At 49.1% G+C, this 19,925-nt stretch overlaps 1 protein-coding gene across 1 annotated transcript in view; it reads left to right on the top strand.

The window, feature by feature from the left end:
• Positions 1–2,148: 2,148 nt before the first annotated feature.
• LOC146190493 (cytosolic non-specific dipeptidase-like) overlaps positions 2,149–19,925 on the top strand; it is a 30,040-nt gene continuing 12,263 nt past the window's right edge. Inside the window, exons 1-5 of the mRNA XM_084599799.1 lie at positions 2,149–2,192; positions 11,701–11,824; positions 12,702–12,872; positions 13,655–13,810; positions 17,842–17,999. Of these exons, the coding sequence (XP_084455925.1) occupies positions 2,149–2,192; positions 11,701–11,824; positions 12,702–12,872; positions 13,655–13,810; positions 17,842–17,999 (653 nt within the window). The remainder of the gene's footprint in view (positions 2,193–11,700; positions 11,825–12,701; positions 12,873–13,654; positions 13,811–17,841; positions 18,000–19,925) is intronic.

Here is a 19,925-nt window from a genome sequence, read left to right as displayed (position 1 = left end):
TTCACAGGAAGGGAAAGGCGCAGTAACTGTCACACTTGCTCTGTGAACACCCGAACCGCGCCGTAAGGGAAGGGAGGAAGGTGGGAATGAAAGTGGAAAAGAGAAAGAGGAGCTGTAGTGGAGGGCTACGGAATAATTTCGACCACCTGGGGATCTTTAACGTGCGCTGACATCGCACAGCACACGGACGCCACTTCGTTCCGCCTCCATCGAAACGCAGCCGCCGCGGTCGGGTTCGAACCCGGGAACTCCGGCACAGTGGTCGGGCGTCTTACCACTGCACCACCCCGGCGGGGCGCTTTTTTTAAATCTGATTTAGGTGCAATGACGTTCTTTTTTTTCTCTCCAAACGCCATCCTCCCCAACGCTAAGCAGCACGTGATTCGTATAGCCCTGCCCAAATCTTTTTAAAGTGACAGTACGTTCTCTTTTCGTCTGAGATCTGTGGAGAGCTGTCGCCTGTGCGAAAAGTAACGGGGGATGGCAGAAAGTATGGTCTCGGTGATTAGATTTTATTCAAATGGGGCCGGCACGAAGGCGTGTTGTCTGTTCCCGGCCGCAAGTGTCGCAAGGAGGCGTAATAAATCAGCTTTTGAGGAAGGAAATCCAACCCGTACCATGCATATATGATGTCCATAGCCTGCAAAAGAGTCCGAAATGGGGTATAAACTGAAGCGATAAGTTCAAAGCCTATAAATGAATGCGAGTTAACCTTGTTGCGTCCCTTCCTCTGCGTGAGTCTGAGGCTGCCATGCGGTGGCGTCCTATAGAGAGATGTGTAGAGGCATAGTGATCAGAGTTCAGTTCGACTCTGGAGCGGCCCGGTCAGCGTGGTCTTTGCCAATCTAAAGATGCTGCGGCCTGGAAGCTACTTAAAAAGGCAATCATGCTGTACTGTTGATTTACTTCCAGGGCGTAAGAAATAATATAGGTGAGTGAGTGAGAAGACTTTATTTACACCGACATGGACCTCGCGGCAGTGGCTCCGCCAGGGGGAGGGTCTCCTTGCCGGCTTTCCTGCGTCATGGCCGCAGAGAAGGTCTTAGAGTAAGCCTCCTCCGCCAGGCGTAGGACGATCTTTCGTTCATCCACATTTGGGCTGCGGATGTAGGTCTCCCAGGTAATTTGATGAAGGGGATCAGCTTCTTTAGCTCCCTGAGAATCGGGGCATTGCCAGATTAGGTGATTTTGACTCAGAGGTACGTTGCAGAGATTGCAAGCCTCTGGGTCCCCTGTCAACTCATTATGCAGAGTAACATGAGGAACGAAACGATTGGCCTGACTTTTTCGCCAGGCCCTGCATTCTGAGGGTATTAGGGACCTATCTCGGGGTGGATAGATCCTTCTGTTTAGTCTGGGAGTCTCAGAGAACTCCTTGTAGGTGATGAGGGGGTCTTTGTCTCCGGGTAGCGGGGTCTCTATGGCCGCTCGGGTGTATACATCCCGAGCGAGGCGATGGGCAGGCTCATTGTCTGGTAGACCCTCGTGAGCTGGAACCCAGATGACTGAAACCTACGTACACGTAGGGCTTTATTTATCGCAAAAAATGAAGTGGGGTTGCTGTACAACTTTGCAAATCACACTTATAGTCTAAGGTCAGTATTTAGTAAATAAGAAAAATTAACCATATTAACTAATTAATGTATTGCAAAACTAAAAATTGGTATTGGTGCGCAACACGGTTGTCAGCTGTATGCAACTGGTTTCCTGAACTACCTCCTCAAATATAATATTTTCGTTCTTTTAACCTTAGCTCAAGTTAGCTAAGGATTAGCTATATATATATATACATACATACACACCCTGTCCACATAGTCGTGAGCGTTCGCACCGAGCGGAAATTGATAACAGCAGTGCTGGAAGGGTTTTTTTTTTTTTTTTTTGACAGAAGAAGGAAATTTTGTTATAATCGGCTGTATATAAATTGCATAAATTTCCATGTGTATGCCACTACACTTTGGTGCCCCCATGTGCACATTTGGCGTGTTTTAAGAGGTCAAAAAGAAGAAGAAGAGCATGCTCGAGCGTCTGGAAGAACGAAGAAGAGTCGGCAACGGGGCCAAGCGTGGTCTAGGCTGGGAATCGTCTGCGTCTACATTGCACGCGGCCTTTAATGTTCCAGCTGCTGGCCTCTAAGTTTTAAGTAGAATGGACGAAAGCAGCGTGCCAAAGGAGCTGGCTGCGGTGTTCAGGTGAGCTCAATGATCTTGCCGATACGGTCGGGTTTTTTAATCATGAATTACACGCTTTCATTCGCCGCATGAAAGCGTGAATTTATTTTTATTGTTTATTGGCCGTTAAATACCCTGGCAGGGTATATATAGCCGAGGGACAGGAGGTAGGGAGAGAAAGGGGCAACATGGGAATGACATACTAGTTGCAATTATCACAGTCGCATTCTGGTAGAATATGACTTTATTAACGCAGTAGACAGATTACGCGAAGCACAGAGCTGTTACAGAAAGGGGAGGGAGACTCCAATTAGCTTGCAAGTATTATTTGAGCAGGTATATCACAACGTACAAGCTTACAACGCAAATATCATGAATTCTGTTCTATGGCAGCAGGCATAAATTAGTTATTAAACGCGCTCAAGGAGCCGAGAAGCATTGGAATGTACATGAAAATTTGACGAGACAGTGCGACGTTATAAGGAGGGGAGGGGGGAGCAGAAGAACAAATATAAATGGCACATTCTCCATCTATGCAACAGAGGCACGGTTTCAAGGGATAATACTATAAACGCTGTTAATACTGTAGTTGGTGTCGTACCAATGAAATGCAATAAAGCAGGCTGCGCTGTACTGGATGGCTTCTAGAAGACACTTTGACCTCCGATTCGGGATATAAATTCTTGTTTGGTACGAAACTTTCTTTGGGCTAGCGTAGCAGATGGATGGAAGGGAGAAACTGAGGTGCCATCTGATAATCCAAAGGGATTGCAAAGTACAAAAATGCACGAAAATTTTCTTTCATGCAGTCTGTTTCGTTTTCAACCGCCGAACGACTTGTGACGTCGCAGAATAGCGGAGGGCACGTATGAGGCATACAAAACTGCTGTATGGCCGCTAGTTTGCCTATTTTAATGCGCGCCAGCTCTTATACGTGAGCCTAAAAAAGAGCTGGCATTGCAAAAATTAAGTAACGACTATATCGCATTTTCTTGACTTGCATGGCCACGAATCGTACATATAACGTCACACCTGTTGCTCGATAGTTGAAACCAAAACTGCCCGAGATAAGGTTCAATAATATATCATTTAACAGATGTGAACTCGTCATCGCTCATACACTATTGTCTTGCGCACGAATAAAAAAAAACATGCATCGAAAATGTTAGTGTCTGCTCCGTCAAGTCATCATAAAGCCATAACTTTATGATCATTGTTCGTGGTTGTGCGATGGCATAAGACGAAGTCATCTTCAAAACACGAATAGGCGTTGTCACGATTCTGGTCCGTGTTCCTCGAGGGTGCAGACGTGGTCTCCACCCTCGAGGAAGCCAAGTATGCAGGAGATGTCTTCCTAGTCATCCTGAATGTCCAGTCCGCTTTTGACAACCTGCCTCATACCATCATTGAGCAGGCTCTGGATGCCCTTGGAGTGACTGGGAAACGGCGTCGGTTCATCTCGGCATGCCTCTCAAATCGCTCCTTCGAAGTTGGGCAAATCCTTAGCCCCGCTGGGGTGGTGCAGTGGTAAGACGCCCGACTACTGTGCCGGAGTACCCGGGTTCGATCCCGACCTCGGCGGCTGCGTTTCGATGGAGGCGAAACGAAGAGGCGTCTGTGTGCTGTACGATGTCAGCGCACGTTAATGATCCCCAGGGGGTCGAAATTACTCCGCAGCCCTCCACTACGGCTCCTCTTCCTCTCTTTCCACTTTAATTCTCACCTTACTTCCTTCCCGCACGGAGCGGTTCAGGTGTCCACAGAAACAAGTGTGGCAGATATTGCGCTTTTCCCTTCCTGTGAACCTATTATTGTTATTATTATTATTATTATTATTATTATTATTATTAAACCCCTAGCTCCCCTGGTTCTGTTACCTAGGAGGTCCCCCGGGGATCAGTCCTCAGCCCATGGTTGTTCAACCTCGTCCTTGCCGGCCTGCCGAACTTCGTTCAGCAGATCAGGATCCACAATGTCTCCTGCTCCATCTATGCAGATGACATAGCCCTTTGCGGAGTAATATCGACCACCTGGGGTCGAAATTACTCTGTAGCCCTACATTACGGCTCCTCATTCTCTTTTTCCACTTTCACTCCCACCTTCCCTTACGGCGCGGTTAAGGTGTCCACAGAAAACAAGTGAGACAGTTACCGCGCCTTTCCCTTCCTATAAAGCAATCATCATCCGAGCTCCAAAGAGACATTGTCTCAGCTAGGAAGGCCTTGCCACGGCCGCTCAATAGAGGCGCACTTCATTGAGCGGCCGTGGCCTTGCAATGGCCACAGCAGAAGTCGCTCGAGGTCCTTCCCGCCACTCCCGGGCCAAACAGTCCAGGAATCCACGAAACAGGTGAGCTGGAGGCCGCAGTCTTCCCCGCTCGAGCGAGAGAACGCGGAACTTAAAGCTCAGTTAAAAACACAGTCTGAAGAAATTGCCGAGCTTAAACGGCAGCTGCAACCCCTTTTAAGGCGAGAGCAGTCCCCTGCAGTATTGCAAACCCAAGCACCTCCCACCATTTCCAAAACTCCTTCAAACTCTCCCCCCTCCGCGTCCTCTTCGCGCGCTACGTCACCTGCTCGTGGCGTTCCCGCAAAACGCAAGATAGCCACTGGGGTAGTTCCTTCCGAGCCATCAATGCCAGACCAGACTGCCCTCCTTATGACGGCAATGCAGTCCCTGGAACGCTCGGTACAATCTTTCCGCGCCGAAACCCAGAACTGGATGACGAACGCCGCAAAACGACTAGAGGCTATTGAGAAGCGTCAAAGTGCTCAAGAGGCCTCGTTTTCTCAAATCCAAACCCAAGTTTGTGAGCTTCTTCCCAGAGGTTGCACTGTACTACCCATCCCTTTAGCTATTACTGATTGCACCCAACATGGCAGCACACCCCAACAGAATTAGCGTGTGGCAGTGGAACTGCAGAGGTTTCCGCACAAAGCGGAATAATCTGCAACTTCACTTATCTACCCTATACCCTAGCGAGATACCGGCAGTGATAGCGCTGCAGGAGACGCTTGTTTCGGTTAAGCTCCGCGACTATACTACTTACGAGCCCTCCACCCAGCCTCAATCCAGGGTAGCGTCGTTGGTGCACCGCAACTTTACCGCGGTCGAACACCCTCTTGAGGTGGATGACGTGGATGGTCTCTTGCTGGAACTCCTACCCCGCACACGAAAAGCACACACCCTTTTTTTCTCAACCTCTATAGCCCGCCCAAGAGCCCTCCTGCCCCCCTCATTGGCGCAATCAAGAAAGCCCTCACAGTTAGCGCGGGAGGATCCCTACTAGTGGTAGGCGTCTTCAATGCTAGCCATACCAGCTGGGGTTACCGAAAAAACTGCCGTAAGCGTACGGCAATTTTGTCCTTCGTTCAGGACGAAGGGCTTTATATTCTCAACGACACCTCCTATCCCACCCGAATCGGATCTAGCGTTCAGCACGACACAAGCCCAGACTTGACTCTCTCAAAAGGCGTTCGAGAAAGCCGCTGGACTAATATCACTCACTCATTAGGTAGTGATCATTACATTTTATGCACTGAGCTCTCCATCTCTTCCCTCACCCCACCCAAACGCAATCGGGCCTGCGTGGTCGATTGGGATCGATTTCGCCGCATCCGGCAAAACGCACCGGACACCATTGTGGACTTGGAGGCCTGGGTGGCTTCTCTCACACAGGATGTAGAGTCGGCGACATCCACTATCCCGGAACCAGAGGACACTTCGGCTGCGGATAGTCGCCTTCTCCACATGTGGGAGGCACACGCCAGCCTTCAGAAACGCTGGCTATCCCAAAAGCATAATCGCACCCTCAAACGGCGAATTTCCCGCCTTGTGAAAGAAATTGAAGCTTATACAAGGGACCTCGCTCGCCAGCAGTGGGGGCAGGTCTGTGACCGCATGAGCGGTAATCTAGGCCTTAAAGACACCTGGTCGCTTTTACGCTACCTCCTTGATCCTGGGCACACCAAGGCCACGCAGCGTAAGAATATTACCCGCATTATTCATCAGCTTCCCCTAGACGATGACGCCCTCCTTCAGACCTTAAAAGATCAGTACGTCACTACAACCCCCTCTACCCCCCTTCCTTCCTACACCGGTTCTCCCAACCCTACCCTTGATGAGGAAATCTCTTCAGCTGAAGTCAGGGCGGCGATGCACCGCCTGGGCACACCAAGGCCACGCAGCGTAAGAATATTACCCGCATTATTCATCAGCTTCCCCTAGACGATGACGCCCTCCTTCAGACCTTAAAAGATCAGTACGTCACTACAACCCCCTCTACCCCCCTTCCTTCCTACACCGGTTCTCCCAACCCTACCCTTGATGAGGAAATCTCTTCAGCTGAAGTCAGGGCGGCGATGCACCGCCTCAGGACGACATCAGCTCCGGGGACGGACCGAGTCACAAATAAGGTGCTTCGTAAATTGGATGACCCGTCTGTCGATGCGGTCACGGACCTCATCAACCAATGCTGGCGCACGGGAACCCTTCCGGCCCAGTGGACACACGCCCGTATCACATTTATCCATAAACCCGGCAAACCACTCGACATAGAATCTCCGACCCATATCTCTAACTTCCTGTCTTGGCAAACTCTTTGAACATGTTGTGCTGGCACGCCTCCAGAACCACATAGATGACCATAACCTCTTCCCTGACACAATGGTCGGCTTCCGGCCACATCTCTCCACGCAGGATGTTATGCTGCAACTGTCAGAAGATGTCCTTCACCCCCGCCACGCAAAGCACACCCGAGCAATTCTCGCCCTAGATCTCACAAAGGCCTTTGATAATGTCCGTCACGCAGCCATTTTAGATGCTCTCTCATCGTTTCAAGTCGGCTCGCGTGTCCACCAGTACATATCCGCCTTTCTTAGTCATCGCACAGCAGAAATCACCATCGGCTCGCTCTCATCTCCATCTTTCAAACTCGGTAGCATTGGCACCCCACAGGGTTCTTTCCTCTCTCCACTGCTTTTTAATATTACCCTTATCCCCATGGCACATGCCCTCAACCAAATCCCTGCCCTGTCCCACTCCTTATACGCCGATGATATTACACTGTGGACCACCACAGGTAGCATTGGCGCCATGGAAGATACATTACAGGCCGGAGCAGACATTGTAGTATCTTTTGCCGCAAATGTCGGCTTGGCTTGTTCCCCTACCAAAACGGAGCTTCTCATACTCCGACCTCCTAGGTGTCGTACAGACAGGCCCTCCTCCCCCCATCTTCTTGACAGTTGACAACACCCGGATACTAGAAGTGGACAACATCAGGATTCTTGGCATTCTGATACAAAACAATGGCAAGAATACCGCAACCATCACTAAGCTGACGGTGATGGTTCATCAAACAATCCGCCTCATTCGTCGTATAGCCAATCGCCATCGCGGCATGCGCGAGCATGACCTCAGACGCCTGGTACAGGCATTTGTCCTGAGCCGTGTTGTGTACTCGCTCCCCTACCTTTTCCTCACGCGGGTGGAGGAAGACAAGGTTAACGCTCTTATCCGACAGGCGTACAAGGCCGCCCTCAACTTACCCCGCTACACTTCCAATGAACGCCTTCTTCACATGGGCATCCATAACTCCCTAACTGAGCTCACGGAAGCCCACCGCTCAGCCCAGTTGGAGCGATTATCATCTACCCTCACCGGCCGGAACATCCTTGCTCGCATCCATCTCTCACCTCCCGGTCACTGCTCTACACAACATACACTTCCCCCTGCGATACACCGCGTTCTTAAGGTGCATCCCCTGCCAAAGAATATGCACCCAGAGCACCATGTCACTCGCCGCAAAGCACGCGCAGAAGCTCTTCGCAAGCACTATGGCTTCCAGCCAGAGACCGTTTACGTAGACGCTGCCTCATACCCCTCCCGCCCAGCGTTCGCCCTCAGCGCTGTTTCCAACTCATTGCAACTGGTCGCGGCCGGTACAACTTTTGCCTCCACTTCCCTGGAGGCGGAGGAGGTGGCGGTTGCCCTCGCCATAGCTACCACCCGAGCCACAACCATCTTTAGCGATTCTAAATCCGCCGTACGGAACTTCGCCCGCGGTCGGATCTCTACCCCAGCCTTCCGGTTCCTCGCCTCCCTCTCCCCACCCGAACACCCTATTCAACTAACATGGGTGCCCGCTCACACGGGTCACCTAGGCAACGAAGCAGCTCACTCTTTTGCTCGAGGATACGTCAGCCGAGCAGGGACTGCCACTGCCTGGGGAGATGCTCGCGAGCGCATGGTATCCTATCACGAAATCTCTCTCCATTACCGTGATCAATGAACCATCTACCCTCCTCCTCATAAATCTATGACTAAGCTACAACAGGTGACGTGGCGCCAGCTTCAGTCCCGTACATTCCCATCCCCTGCTTTCTTATCTTTGATCCATCCAGGACTGTTCTCGCCGCAGTGCACCCTGTGTGGGGCACCTAAAGCTGATTTTGAGCATATTATGATCAAATTCTCGGAATTCCACCCTCCAGCCACTTGGCAACTCTCCGACCTCGAGCGATGGGAGGCTGCGGTATCCAGCTCTGACCCGGCTGTTCAAAAGCGGCTGACAGACTGGGCTTTGGGTGTCGCTGGGAAGCACCAGCTTCCGGCCACAACACGCAGCCAAGAGCCGACCCATCATTAGCATGTATTCCCTTAAGGCTCCCAAATATAAAGTTTTTCACCACCACCACCACGGGCACTGGATGGCGCCCAGCACTTCCTAGCATCGAAGGGATTGACCCTCTCGGCTACCAGGTCTGAGGCCCTGGTCTACCACTCCAGAGGAGCAAGGAGCTCCCGCCGACTTGCAACTTTGCATATCGGAGGAACCCCACTTCCATGGAGACGTCAGGTAAAATACCTAAGTCTCACAATTGGCGACCGTCTCACCCGGATCCCGGTGGACAAAGTTCTTATCCCCCATCTGGACCATTTCGGAAAAGCAGTCCAGTGTCTCCACTCAAGTGGCAAGGTTGTTCGACTACTTGGGCAACCAAGCTCTTTGAGGCAGCGGCGACATCGGTCATCCTTTACGCCCTGCCCTTTCGTCTCATTTCGGTCGGCTCGAGTCATCCGTCTCGACACGATTCGAAGGCGTTGGATTAGACGATTCCTTGGAGTCCCTCAGTCTTCACAGATTCCTTCTACCCTGGCGGAAGCTGGTATATACCTTATGGACCTTCTCCTGGCACAGAGGGGACTGACCCTCATCAACCATCTCAGCCATGCTCCAGACGGCGCCTCACTCTTAGCACGGCTGCACAGCAACTCCCATTCTCGTATGGGAAAGCGGTCAGCAGTGTACAGGGAAATCATTGGTCCCGTTCCAGGTTTCTTAGACCTACCCCCTCCGCCCAATAGACCCTCAATTCCTCTCTTCCTGGGTACAGGTGGCAACACCAAGCGTCACACCCCTACAGCTGGCTTCCAGCAGACAACTGCAACTCTCCTCGAGGAGTGCAGAGGATCTACACTCCTCTTCATGAATGGCTCGGTTTGTCCTGCTACCTCCCAAGTAGCTGCAGCCATGACAGCACCGCAGCTAGATCAGTATAGGTCCTGCCGCCTGTCATTCCGAGCTAGTTCAACCGCTGCTGAGCTTGCCGCTCTCCACTTAGCCGCACCGTTCATCGCATCCAGCGTCCCTCCTGGACCTGTGAATGTTCTTTGTGACTCCAGATCTGCTCTGCAGCTGCTGACTATTCACCATGGCATCAACCTCTCGGTGAACGTTCTCCAAGCCCGACTCCTAGACCTTCAGGACTCAGGGTATCAACTGGCCCTTCATTGTGTTCCAGGACATACTGGAGTCCAGGGCAATGAGGAGGCGGATGCACTGGCCAAAGTAGCGCACGACAACGGTGCCCCAGTCACTGAGGATGTCACACCTTTTGACTTTTCAAGACCCCTTTTGAGAAAGGCTCTAGGTCGTTTCGTTCAGACCGTCGTATTGCCGCTGGAGAACATTTCTAACGGCTCTCAGACAAACTTCCCCGGAAGGACAAATCCCTCCTCCTGCGACTGCGTATAGGCTGCACATGGACTCCTTCACGCATGTACGCCTGCGGCCAAGCTCCCAGTCCAGCCTGTCTCTCTTGCGGCAACACTGGCACACTGGGGCACTTGCTCCTTGTATGCCCAGCCTCCGCTAGCCACCGCCAGAAACTTCTGGCTGGCTACCGGAATCTTGGTCTCCCTGATGATACGGAAGGCCAATTGCTCTTCCCGGCTCGGAACCAACTTTCTTCTCACAGGCTCCTCCTGACTTTTCTGGAGGAGTCTGGCCTCAGCTCTATTCTGTAGGCCTACATGGGCCTATAGTGTCTCGTGTGACAATGATGGCGTTAGCTACCTCTTCCTCCCCTACCCCCCTTTACTCAAACTCCCCCCCCCCCCCCCCCCCCCCCCCCCCTGGTCGCCAAGAATGATGCCACAAAGTTGGCCAACATAAGACGCGACCAGTATCCCTCCCCCAAAATATACCATAGTAACCACCACCACCAGAATATCTGGCATCTGCTCGGACGAGCCCTGACAAGACAGACGCCGAGGCTTCTCCTAAGTGCGCCGTTGCCACGCGGAGCAGCACCAGGCTTGTAAGGGGCGTCAGGCGTTCGCCCGCACCCGCTCGACTCCAGCCGCCGGCCGCTGCAGGAGCCGCGGGAATCACGGCTAGAAGCCCGATCATAACAGCGTGAAATGCCAGCAGGACGATCGTTTACGAAGCTTAAAAACAGAAGCGCACCGCGCTCTCCGGTTAGCAGGGCGAAATTAGTTGTAAGCGAATGGTGATTATCGATACCAGCTAACTGACATCGGTCGGTTAGTAAATAACGAATTCATGTTAATATGAGAGTATCGAAGCACACGCAAAGAAGCTGCTTATGGCGCAAATCAACAAAAGCTTCCAGACATCCAGATAAGGGGCTTTATAAGCTGACGTTAGAAAAATCTAAATTCAGGGAAAGGAAGGTATAGCATATTCGAAAATTTGAGTTTTGCATATGTAACCGAATTGAAAGTCACGCCTATCGGAAAAAGAGGAGTTGAAATCAAGTTGATGTGTGATTCGTTAATATATTATGTGCTGTAATAGTCGGCAGGCAATGCATGTTAGTAAAACGGTTTAATGACTGATCGGGACGGATACCTAATTTAAAAATTGGAACTACTTCGCTTAAAGACGGATTATCAGAAGCAACTCTTCATCAAAGTAGACCACCAGCAGTTACCCATAATCCCTTAATTGCTGATCATGGCTTAACTATCTGTCGTCTGCTATACATTGCTGGAGCTCTACACACCAGTTTTGTGCCAGCAGTATACATCTGTGCAAGGTTTTTTATACCACCGCCAAAGGGACTTCGGAACCAGTTAGTATGGTTGAGCCGACAAGCATTGGTTCTTGTGGCTTGTCAGAGACCATGCAGTAAAGTTAAGAGCCGTGGAGCCAGTAATATAGTAAGCAATCGTATATTTTTCAGGAACATTTAGAGATGAACTTATGCGTCTTAATTCGCAGGATAATCGAGGAAAACAAGGACCAGATGTTGTCGTGGCTGAAAGAGCTGGTGGCCATTCCTACCGTTTCTGCGGAAAAGGAGCACCACAAGGACATCACGCGGCTGATACAGCTGATGCAGGAGGTATGTACCCTAATAAACGGACGCTCCAAGAGCTTTATTATTGCGGTAACATTAGTGTTCCCGTTAAACCAAAGCCCCACCACAGTGAGAAACGAAATTCTCTGATTCATGGAAATGTGATTGCGTCACAGTGTTCACGTGACCACGAATGATAAGTCGCATAACACCACCTTCATGGGTTTTATTTAGAAATGCCCCATTTGTCCAATTGAAAATTTTGTCCTCCTACAATAAAACACTGATGAGTGTCGCGTTATGTGCTGACGAATGCAGTAACGAAACTGACATAAACGCGTAAAGGAAATGCAACTGGTATCCCGAATGCAATAGCATTTCCTATCAAGTGGTCTTAAATGCCTTCATTGTTTTTGGTGAGGTAATAATCGGTGAGTAATAAATCGAATTCGATTTTGCATTCTTAAGTCGCCGCAACTACCGCGACATCAGACTAGAAGTATAACAAATAGGGACATCGGCATATGGGTGCCACTGACGTAGCTTATGTACTTCTCTTATTTTACTCTATATAGCCTATAATTTACAAAGTGTGTCAGAAGCTGTTATGTCGGCGCACTGAAACGCGAAGTGATAGAAAAAAAATAAGGGAACGGAGAACACACCACGTTCCATCCCTCCAATGCTCGAAGTAATGTCTACGGACATCGGATTGCGAATACTGCGGGAGCCATGACTCTCCTCTTCACACTGGGAACGACGTAGCTTTCGATACGCATGCGAACATGTAAACCGTGAAAAATGAGTGTGATTTCTTCATTACACCGATACATTCTTAAAACGTGTGTCAATAAAAACGAGACATATGCTTGGGCCATGTGCTTAAAGCATTGAAGAAGAGTTTGTCCTATACCTCCCGCAGAAGCTGAAGAAGCACGGGATGCATGTCATCCTGGAGCCCATGGGCGACCAGACGCTCTCGGACGGCACCCAGGTGCCCTTCCCACCGCTGCTTCTCGCCGGCACCAACCACGACCCTAAGCGGAAAACACTCTGCTTCTACGGACACCTGGACGTCCAGCCGGCGCACAAGGTTTGGGCGGCCAAAGCCACCTATAGAAGGGTTGTCTAGATGGCGCTGCCCGCCAGCCGTTTTGTTACGTATAGTGCTTAGAGAAGGGAATAATGGCGTAGGTTTAAGCCTACGTCAGCCTGGTCATAAAGAGCGAACGCACCCGCCGTGGCGTTAGCGTGTTGCCTCCGAGATTTTGGTCTGGCCGCGGCCTGGTGATGTGGTCAGTCTGCGGCCACGTCAACGTTGGACGATTTTGGGTGATTTTGCTACTCCCCGAACCTCTGGATTTCTCCCTGGAGCCTCCGGAGCGGGTTTTCGCACTGAAATATGCATGTGCAGATTTTAAGTCCGCGTACGAAGCGATAACAGCTTAGAACGTCATACAGACCCGAAGTGCGCCTGCTCTGCGGGAAGGTTTAAAACAAAAGTGTCCCTAATTGCTGAAGACACGTTAGGCGACCGGTAAGTTACCTAAGGCAACTGACGTCTTCCAGTACGTTTAACGACCCGTTTGCCTAAGAACGGCCTAAGGTTCGTTTTTACGACTTTCAGAGACTTTTTATGGAGGACAAATGGGGGAGAAAAGTTTGTGGAAAGCAGCTTCGGGTAAAAAAAAAAAAAGAACATATTTTGGTGCTGTGAGGGGAAGAAGGTCAATTAAAATTGTAGAAGAAACAGTGAAGTCTCCTCAGTGTGAATTCGTTGGTTAAAAACGCAAGGCAGGAATAAAATTGGTTTCGAGAATCTTCATTTTTTGTCCATGACTGAGCGCACTCGAGGCATTCCGTGGGTGCATGCAGGAGGACGGCTGGGAGACAGAGCCGTTCCAGCCCGTGGAGAAGGACGGCCGCCTCTACGGCCGGGGCGTGGCCGACAACAAGGGTCCGCTAACCGCTTGCATCTGGGCGCTTTGCGCGTTCCTGCAGAGCGCCGGTAGGCCACCGCTCAACGTCAGGGTGGGTGGACGTCCGACTATAGTAATGTTTCATACTGTGATTATTTTGTGGACGTTGGCCACGAACGACGCTTTCAGGCACATTGAAACGAAGGAAATTAAAGTGAATAATTTTTCCAGCGAAAACTATTACAGCTTTTATTTAACTTTTTATAGTAGCATTTCGCGGACACATCTACCATAATGAAAGGTCGTACCGACTTGGTGACCAGACCGACTGCCGAGAGCGAGGAAATAAAAGCCTCGCTAGTACAGCTAGTCACCTGGAGGGGCGCCTGCAGGGGCGCCTACAAGACGACAGCGAAGAGCCAACAGTCTGATAAGTTTTGTTTCGAAAAGGTGATAAAAACTGCTCGTGAACTTCCACGCAGCTGCCGGCTTGCATTTTCGCCAATGTGTAGCAGGGCAGTTCACCGATATTTGTAAACGTCTTTGCCAAGGATTCTATGCAGGACAATGAAAGTGCTGCGTCGCAACGAATGTGGCGCTAAGTCTGGAGTGCATGAAGGGTGCACGGACCGCGGTCGAAACGAAGGCAGCAAGCAGAAAAAGGCCGAATATGCATTTGAGCATGCAGACGCCAAAGCGGGCCTGTTACGCTAATGAAACGCCAAAACGGCCTTCCACTAGAAATGCACAGCCTGATATGTCAGTCGACATGCGCTAAGTCGATAAGCTTATTTCTGCTAACTTTTTTATGTTGGAGTCGATTAGAAAATGGGGAGCTAGTTAAGCAATGTTTATACAGATTGGAAAATGCAACGTTCGTACTTGAACAACATGAACACGCTTGAGGGTGTATCAAGAAAGAGCGTCTGCCTAGCTCAGTTGGTAGAGCTCTGCGACGTGCGGAGGTCGTGGGTTCGAATCCCACCCTAGGCAGGGTTGTGTTTATCCTCTTTTCTCTAATAAAAAGGAGCATAAATATACCGGCGGTTTCGCCAGCATGCATAAAGTATGAGTTGCCAGTCCAGTGATACTGGATATGCTTACGTGTTTTGTACTTTATGCTCTTCCCACTAGCTCTTTCAGTGTCTTCAGTTCTCCCTAGCGAGCTCATAACTTCATTACTCTCCTCTGTGCTTAGCGACATTTGCATGGCGGGAGGTAATTTTGCAACGTGAACTGTGCAAGGCACATTAATTCGGCCTGTTTGTTGACGTCCGCACCGGCACATGTGATATCCCCAGATCAGAACCACGACGGCACTCACTCTGACGCATTCACGTCTGCCGTGGTTAGTCAGTCGACCGCATGGCGCTTCGTGAGTGTGCCGTCAAACAGGGACGGCCCTTCGCGACTGACTGTTAACTAGCAGTAAAAAAAAAAAAACAACTACAGAACTGTACACTGTCAAAAACTTGCATGAAGTTAATGAGCAATTATAATTAAGTCACAACATGTGTCTTAAAACAGAAAACGGACGATTCATATTTTTTCGTGTTTTTCGCTTATGTTGTATACGAGGTTTTGAACACTGCCATCTGTACCTAGTGTATCGATGTAAACAATTTGCGTACCGGACAAATAACGCAGCATTAATGCCGTTTCTATAGCAACAGCTATGAGAAGCCTAACTTGCAGAGCTGCATTCATAAGCTTCGCTTTTACTGCGATAAAAATAAATGAAATAACTGGAATGAATGGGCAAGTACCATTGGCGCAAGCCCGAAAAATGGGGAATATACCTAAGTGGGAGCAACCACATAAAATAATGTTCTGTTGTTGTGAAAATTGCAGAACATTGATAACGTTGTTACTCCATGCATGTGATACAGGCCTATGTCTAGCTTAACTTCGGTCATAGTGTGTGTTGTATGTATGACATGTATATACTGAACTGCACGTAGCCTAAGCAAGCCATTCAGTACGCAGAGTCTGATCTACGAATTTTATTTTTCTGAGCGGAAAGCTCTACCATAGCCTATGGCTCTACATATGTCTGCCAAGGTCAAGTTTCTCAAGCGTTCGACCTTGACCGCGAGTGCTGTGGGTGGAGCCGGCGGCACTCGCATCTTCGCTCGCCTGCTGCTGCTTCCCCGCTTTTCGCACATCTGTCAAATTTGCTGTGGAAAGGTGCAGCTTCGCGCGCTCACCCGGTTCCGCCGCTGTGATACCACGGGACTAGGAGAGGACATAACAGTTGCTTCGCGTTCACCGGCTTCGTCGCTGTAAATGTCACGTGACTAGGAGAGAGATAATAGTTGCTTCTCCGGTTATTCCTCCTTCAGTTCTACCTTGGATGAGGCGCGCGCCAGAGCGAGTGCGTCAACTCTTATGCGACGTGCGTCATTCCGCGTCCGATCATTCAGCAGAGCTTGTCGCTCTATGCGTATAGGTTTAGAATTAAACCTATCGAATTTCTTTGCTTTTCAGTATGTCCTTTTTAATAATTGCGAGAGAGAGAGAGAGAGACAGAGAGAGAGAAAACTATTTGTCAGCGATGATTTAGATGATTTAGATCGAACGCTTTCCTCAAATCCAACCTCAGGAGGCCCGCGTACCGTGACCGTTCTCCGGGTCTATGATTTCTCTAGAGAGTTGAAGCATCACGTCCTGCGTGGACAGATGCGGCCTAAACCCGATCATTGTGTGCGGCATGAGGCGATGAGTTTCTACGTAGTTCTGCAAACGCGCGAGAAACACATGCTCCATGAGCTTACCCAAGCACGACGTAAGGGAAATAGGTCGAAGGTTTTCGATGTTGAGCTTTCTGCCGGGTTTCGGTATAAAAGTGACTCTTGCATGTTTCCACGCCGGTGGAAGGTTTCCCCCCTTCCAGCACTTGTACATATATTCTGTTAAAGCTTGGACCGTATCGTCATAGTTCGTAAGAATTTTGTTAGTTATTCCGTCCGGCCCCGCCGCTGAGATCGTCCGGAGTTTCTCCATCGCAGCTATCACCTCCGCGGTGGTAATATCCACGTCTAGTGCCTGGAATTGGAAACTGGAAGTAACTGGAAACAAATTGACTAGCAGCGGCGATGTCAATGAGAAATTCCTTTATAGTGTACACAGTGTCCTATAGAAACGATATGCCGATTGTAGTATGCTCACGAAAATTTTTGCACGTCAATCCTTGTAATCTCAGTAAGTTCAGCGAACAACGAGCGCAGAAATAAATATATTTGATGCTCATCTGATGTGTTTTTAGAAGTCAATTAGGGTAAAACTACGCAATTTTAAGCGATAGCTTATACAGCTCTTTCGGCTGAAAAGTCGTCGTCGTCGTTGTCGTCGGCGTAGAAGTAGTAGTAGTAGTAGTATATTAGTAGTAGTAGTAGTCGATGGCCCAGAGTATAACGAGAGAAAGGAGACGGCTACACAGTACGGAAGAGCACTGAATAATGGTAGAGGGGGAGCCTCATTTCACAAGCCGAGCCAACGTTTCGACATATGGACTTGTCCTCGTCTGGGCAGCATGATAATCCCTAGTGGGGGTTTAAATACGGTTTTGCTTGCGAAGAAGAAAAGCTAGGGGAGTGGATGGGGGGGGGGGGGGGGGGGGAGGAGGGGGGGTGAAAGAAGTAGGGCAAGGAGTTAAAAAATGTTCCTTCAGTATTTATTTCTCAGCCTGGAACCAGTCCCGGAGCCTGAAAAAGAAAATAAAAAGCGACAGGAGCAGAGAAAAACTACAATGCGGGGTGGATGATAAGTTGGCACCTAAAGCAGGTCTGATGCTGACACGCCTTTCTTGAAAAGGGACATGCACTCCAAATGGTCCTGATAAACCTTCCGCAAGGAGAAGAGAAAGACAAAGAAACAGAATACTGTCTTGTGTGCCTTGTTCTTGTTTCTTCGCGCCTATTCACATTTTCTCATACAGGAACCAAGTAACCTCTCTACTATGTATCTGAAGTCTCAAGAGAATGTGTCTGATAACGTTAACAATGCTGGTCACGTGATATCTGGTATTTTTTGAGTGACAAGACGAATACCACCTCGTCTGCCCTGAACAACAGTCGCATTGAATATTTGTTACGAGCCGGAAGTGGTAAAGTGAAGACGTGGTACTTCCTGCCCTACTCGCAGGTGCTGATCGACAGCATGCAGGAAGTGGATTCGCAGGGCATGGCGGCCTACCTGAAGTCGGGCAGCAAGAGCGAGTTTCTCAAAGAGATTGACTACATCTGCATGTCGGATGGCGTCTGGCTGGGGTCGCGGACGCCGTGCCTCACTTTCGCTCTCAGGTCAGCTCTTGGCGTGCTTCTAGATAGCAATCAGTATATTGACAGATCTTCCCTCAGCAAGCGTTCCTTTCCTTTTTTTTTTTTTTTTGCTGTTTTCAGAAACACGTCTCATTGCGTTTTAAGGCATTTTTATATACTTTGTGAGCGCGGAACAAACTTTAGAAGCATAATTATGCTACTTATCGGAAGCTTAGACCAGTTAAATCAAGCGTTCATAAAATTTTTTGCCCCACGATATTTCGCAGTTACCTCACTACGGTCTTCAAAGCGCAGCCCGCTGGCTCTCGCAGTTTTAACTACTCGCTGCAAGGGAAGAAAAAGCTTCGAAACAAATTTTGCCACGCTCGTTGGAAGCCCTATTGAAAAAACCTATATATAGGACCTATTCATATCGGGTTATTGGATATGGGAGTTGTGGGAGTTGAGGGAGTGGTAGGAGTAAAAGGAGTAGTAGGAGTCGCAGGCTATGTGCGTCGTAGAATGTGGTCAGCGCCCTTCGTTGTGGGGAAAATGAGGATGCAGGCTAAAAAGACGTTCAGGCAAATAAAAAATGCACGTAAATAAAAAAAATAAAAAAAAAAACTTGCCGCATCAAGAATCGAACCATGATCTCACGGATTACACCGCATACCAGCCCAGCACGCTAACCACTACACCACGGCGACTTTTTTTTTCTTTATTGCCTAACTTCAGCACAATACACAAAATAGAGTCTAGGGGGGAGATGGTACACCACGGCGACAGATGGTTTCTATACTTATATTCGTCCATTTCTATTGCTATTTTCGGTTCGCACTTTGCATCTTTTTCTTAAGTTCGGTCGTCCTTCGACGATTGCCCCGCAAACACGCTGAACCTTTTTCTTTTCTATCAATACACATAGGCAATATCATCTATCATTCAAACGTATCAGTGTTTTGCACGTGCACCCAAGAGTATGCGAATATGTTACGTACTGGCTATTTTTTCGCCGTGTTAAAGCGCACTTTTCTTTCTACTACAGAGATATCTCGTACGGATCCGCTTGTCATATATCACCTTTTAACTTCACATGCTGCCAGCGGAGCAGCGGCGGCAGTATTTTACTTCCCATCACTCCTTTTGAATATGCAAACCCTTAAATAAGCATCGCTGTTGATATGCAGCTATCAATGAATGGTTCGGTGGGCGGCGACGTGTGTTTTGAGTTATGCTCGAGCGTACTTATGTTCATGTGGAAATGCGAATTTATTCCCTGCACTTCCGTATTGCAAACTCGTCACCAGTTACAGATATGAACGTGCGCCATAAGGTCGGAAGACGTGCAGCGATTGTTGATTCTAATTACCGCATGCGCTCACAGCAGCGCATGCAGAAATCGAAATGCAAAATAAACTTCCATGTTCATTTCATTCAAATTTGAAAAAGGCTTTCTTGATTTTAATTCTTGATTCAATTTAGCGGGGACACCGCATGCGTATATCAAACTTTGCCTTTTCAAACTTGCATAAACAAATCCTGATTAAGGAGCTCATCCAACTCCTGTATCATGGTACACAGGACCTATTCACAACTCCGATAACTCCTAATATATATCCCACATGTGATATACAGGAGTTAAAGGAGTCTGAAAAAGGAGTAACAGGACCTATATGCATATCCTGCGCGTCCTCCTACTAGTCCTGAATGCGTCTTTATGGGTCCTTTATGCCCCATTTCGGCTCCTGCATACTCCCATATTATTTCATACAGGACCTATTAAAACCGCAAATAGGTTTTTTCAATAGCTTATACCATTCGCGTTAACATGCGTACAATACTATGGAATAATATCCAGACAGTCTCTTCACAATTAAAATTAAAGTGTTCCAGGATCCCGGAATTGGCGACAGTGCACCCAATGCGAATGGAGCAAGTCTGATTTGTGCGCCTTATGTTTGTCCTCCG

Source organism: Amblyomma maculatum, chromosome 4, assembly GCF_055883805.1.
Source record: "Amblyomma maculatum isolate TAMU_Amacu chromosome 4, ASM5588380v1, whole genome shotgun sequence".
Classification (NCBI taxonomy): Eukaryota; Metazoa; Arthropoda; class Arachnida; order Ixodida; family Ixodidae; genus Amblyomma; species Amblyomma maculatum.
Note: the sequence above shows the minus strand (reverse complement) of the source record. Positions and strands in the feature narration are given on the sequence as shown.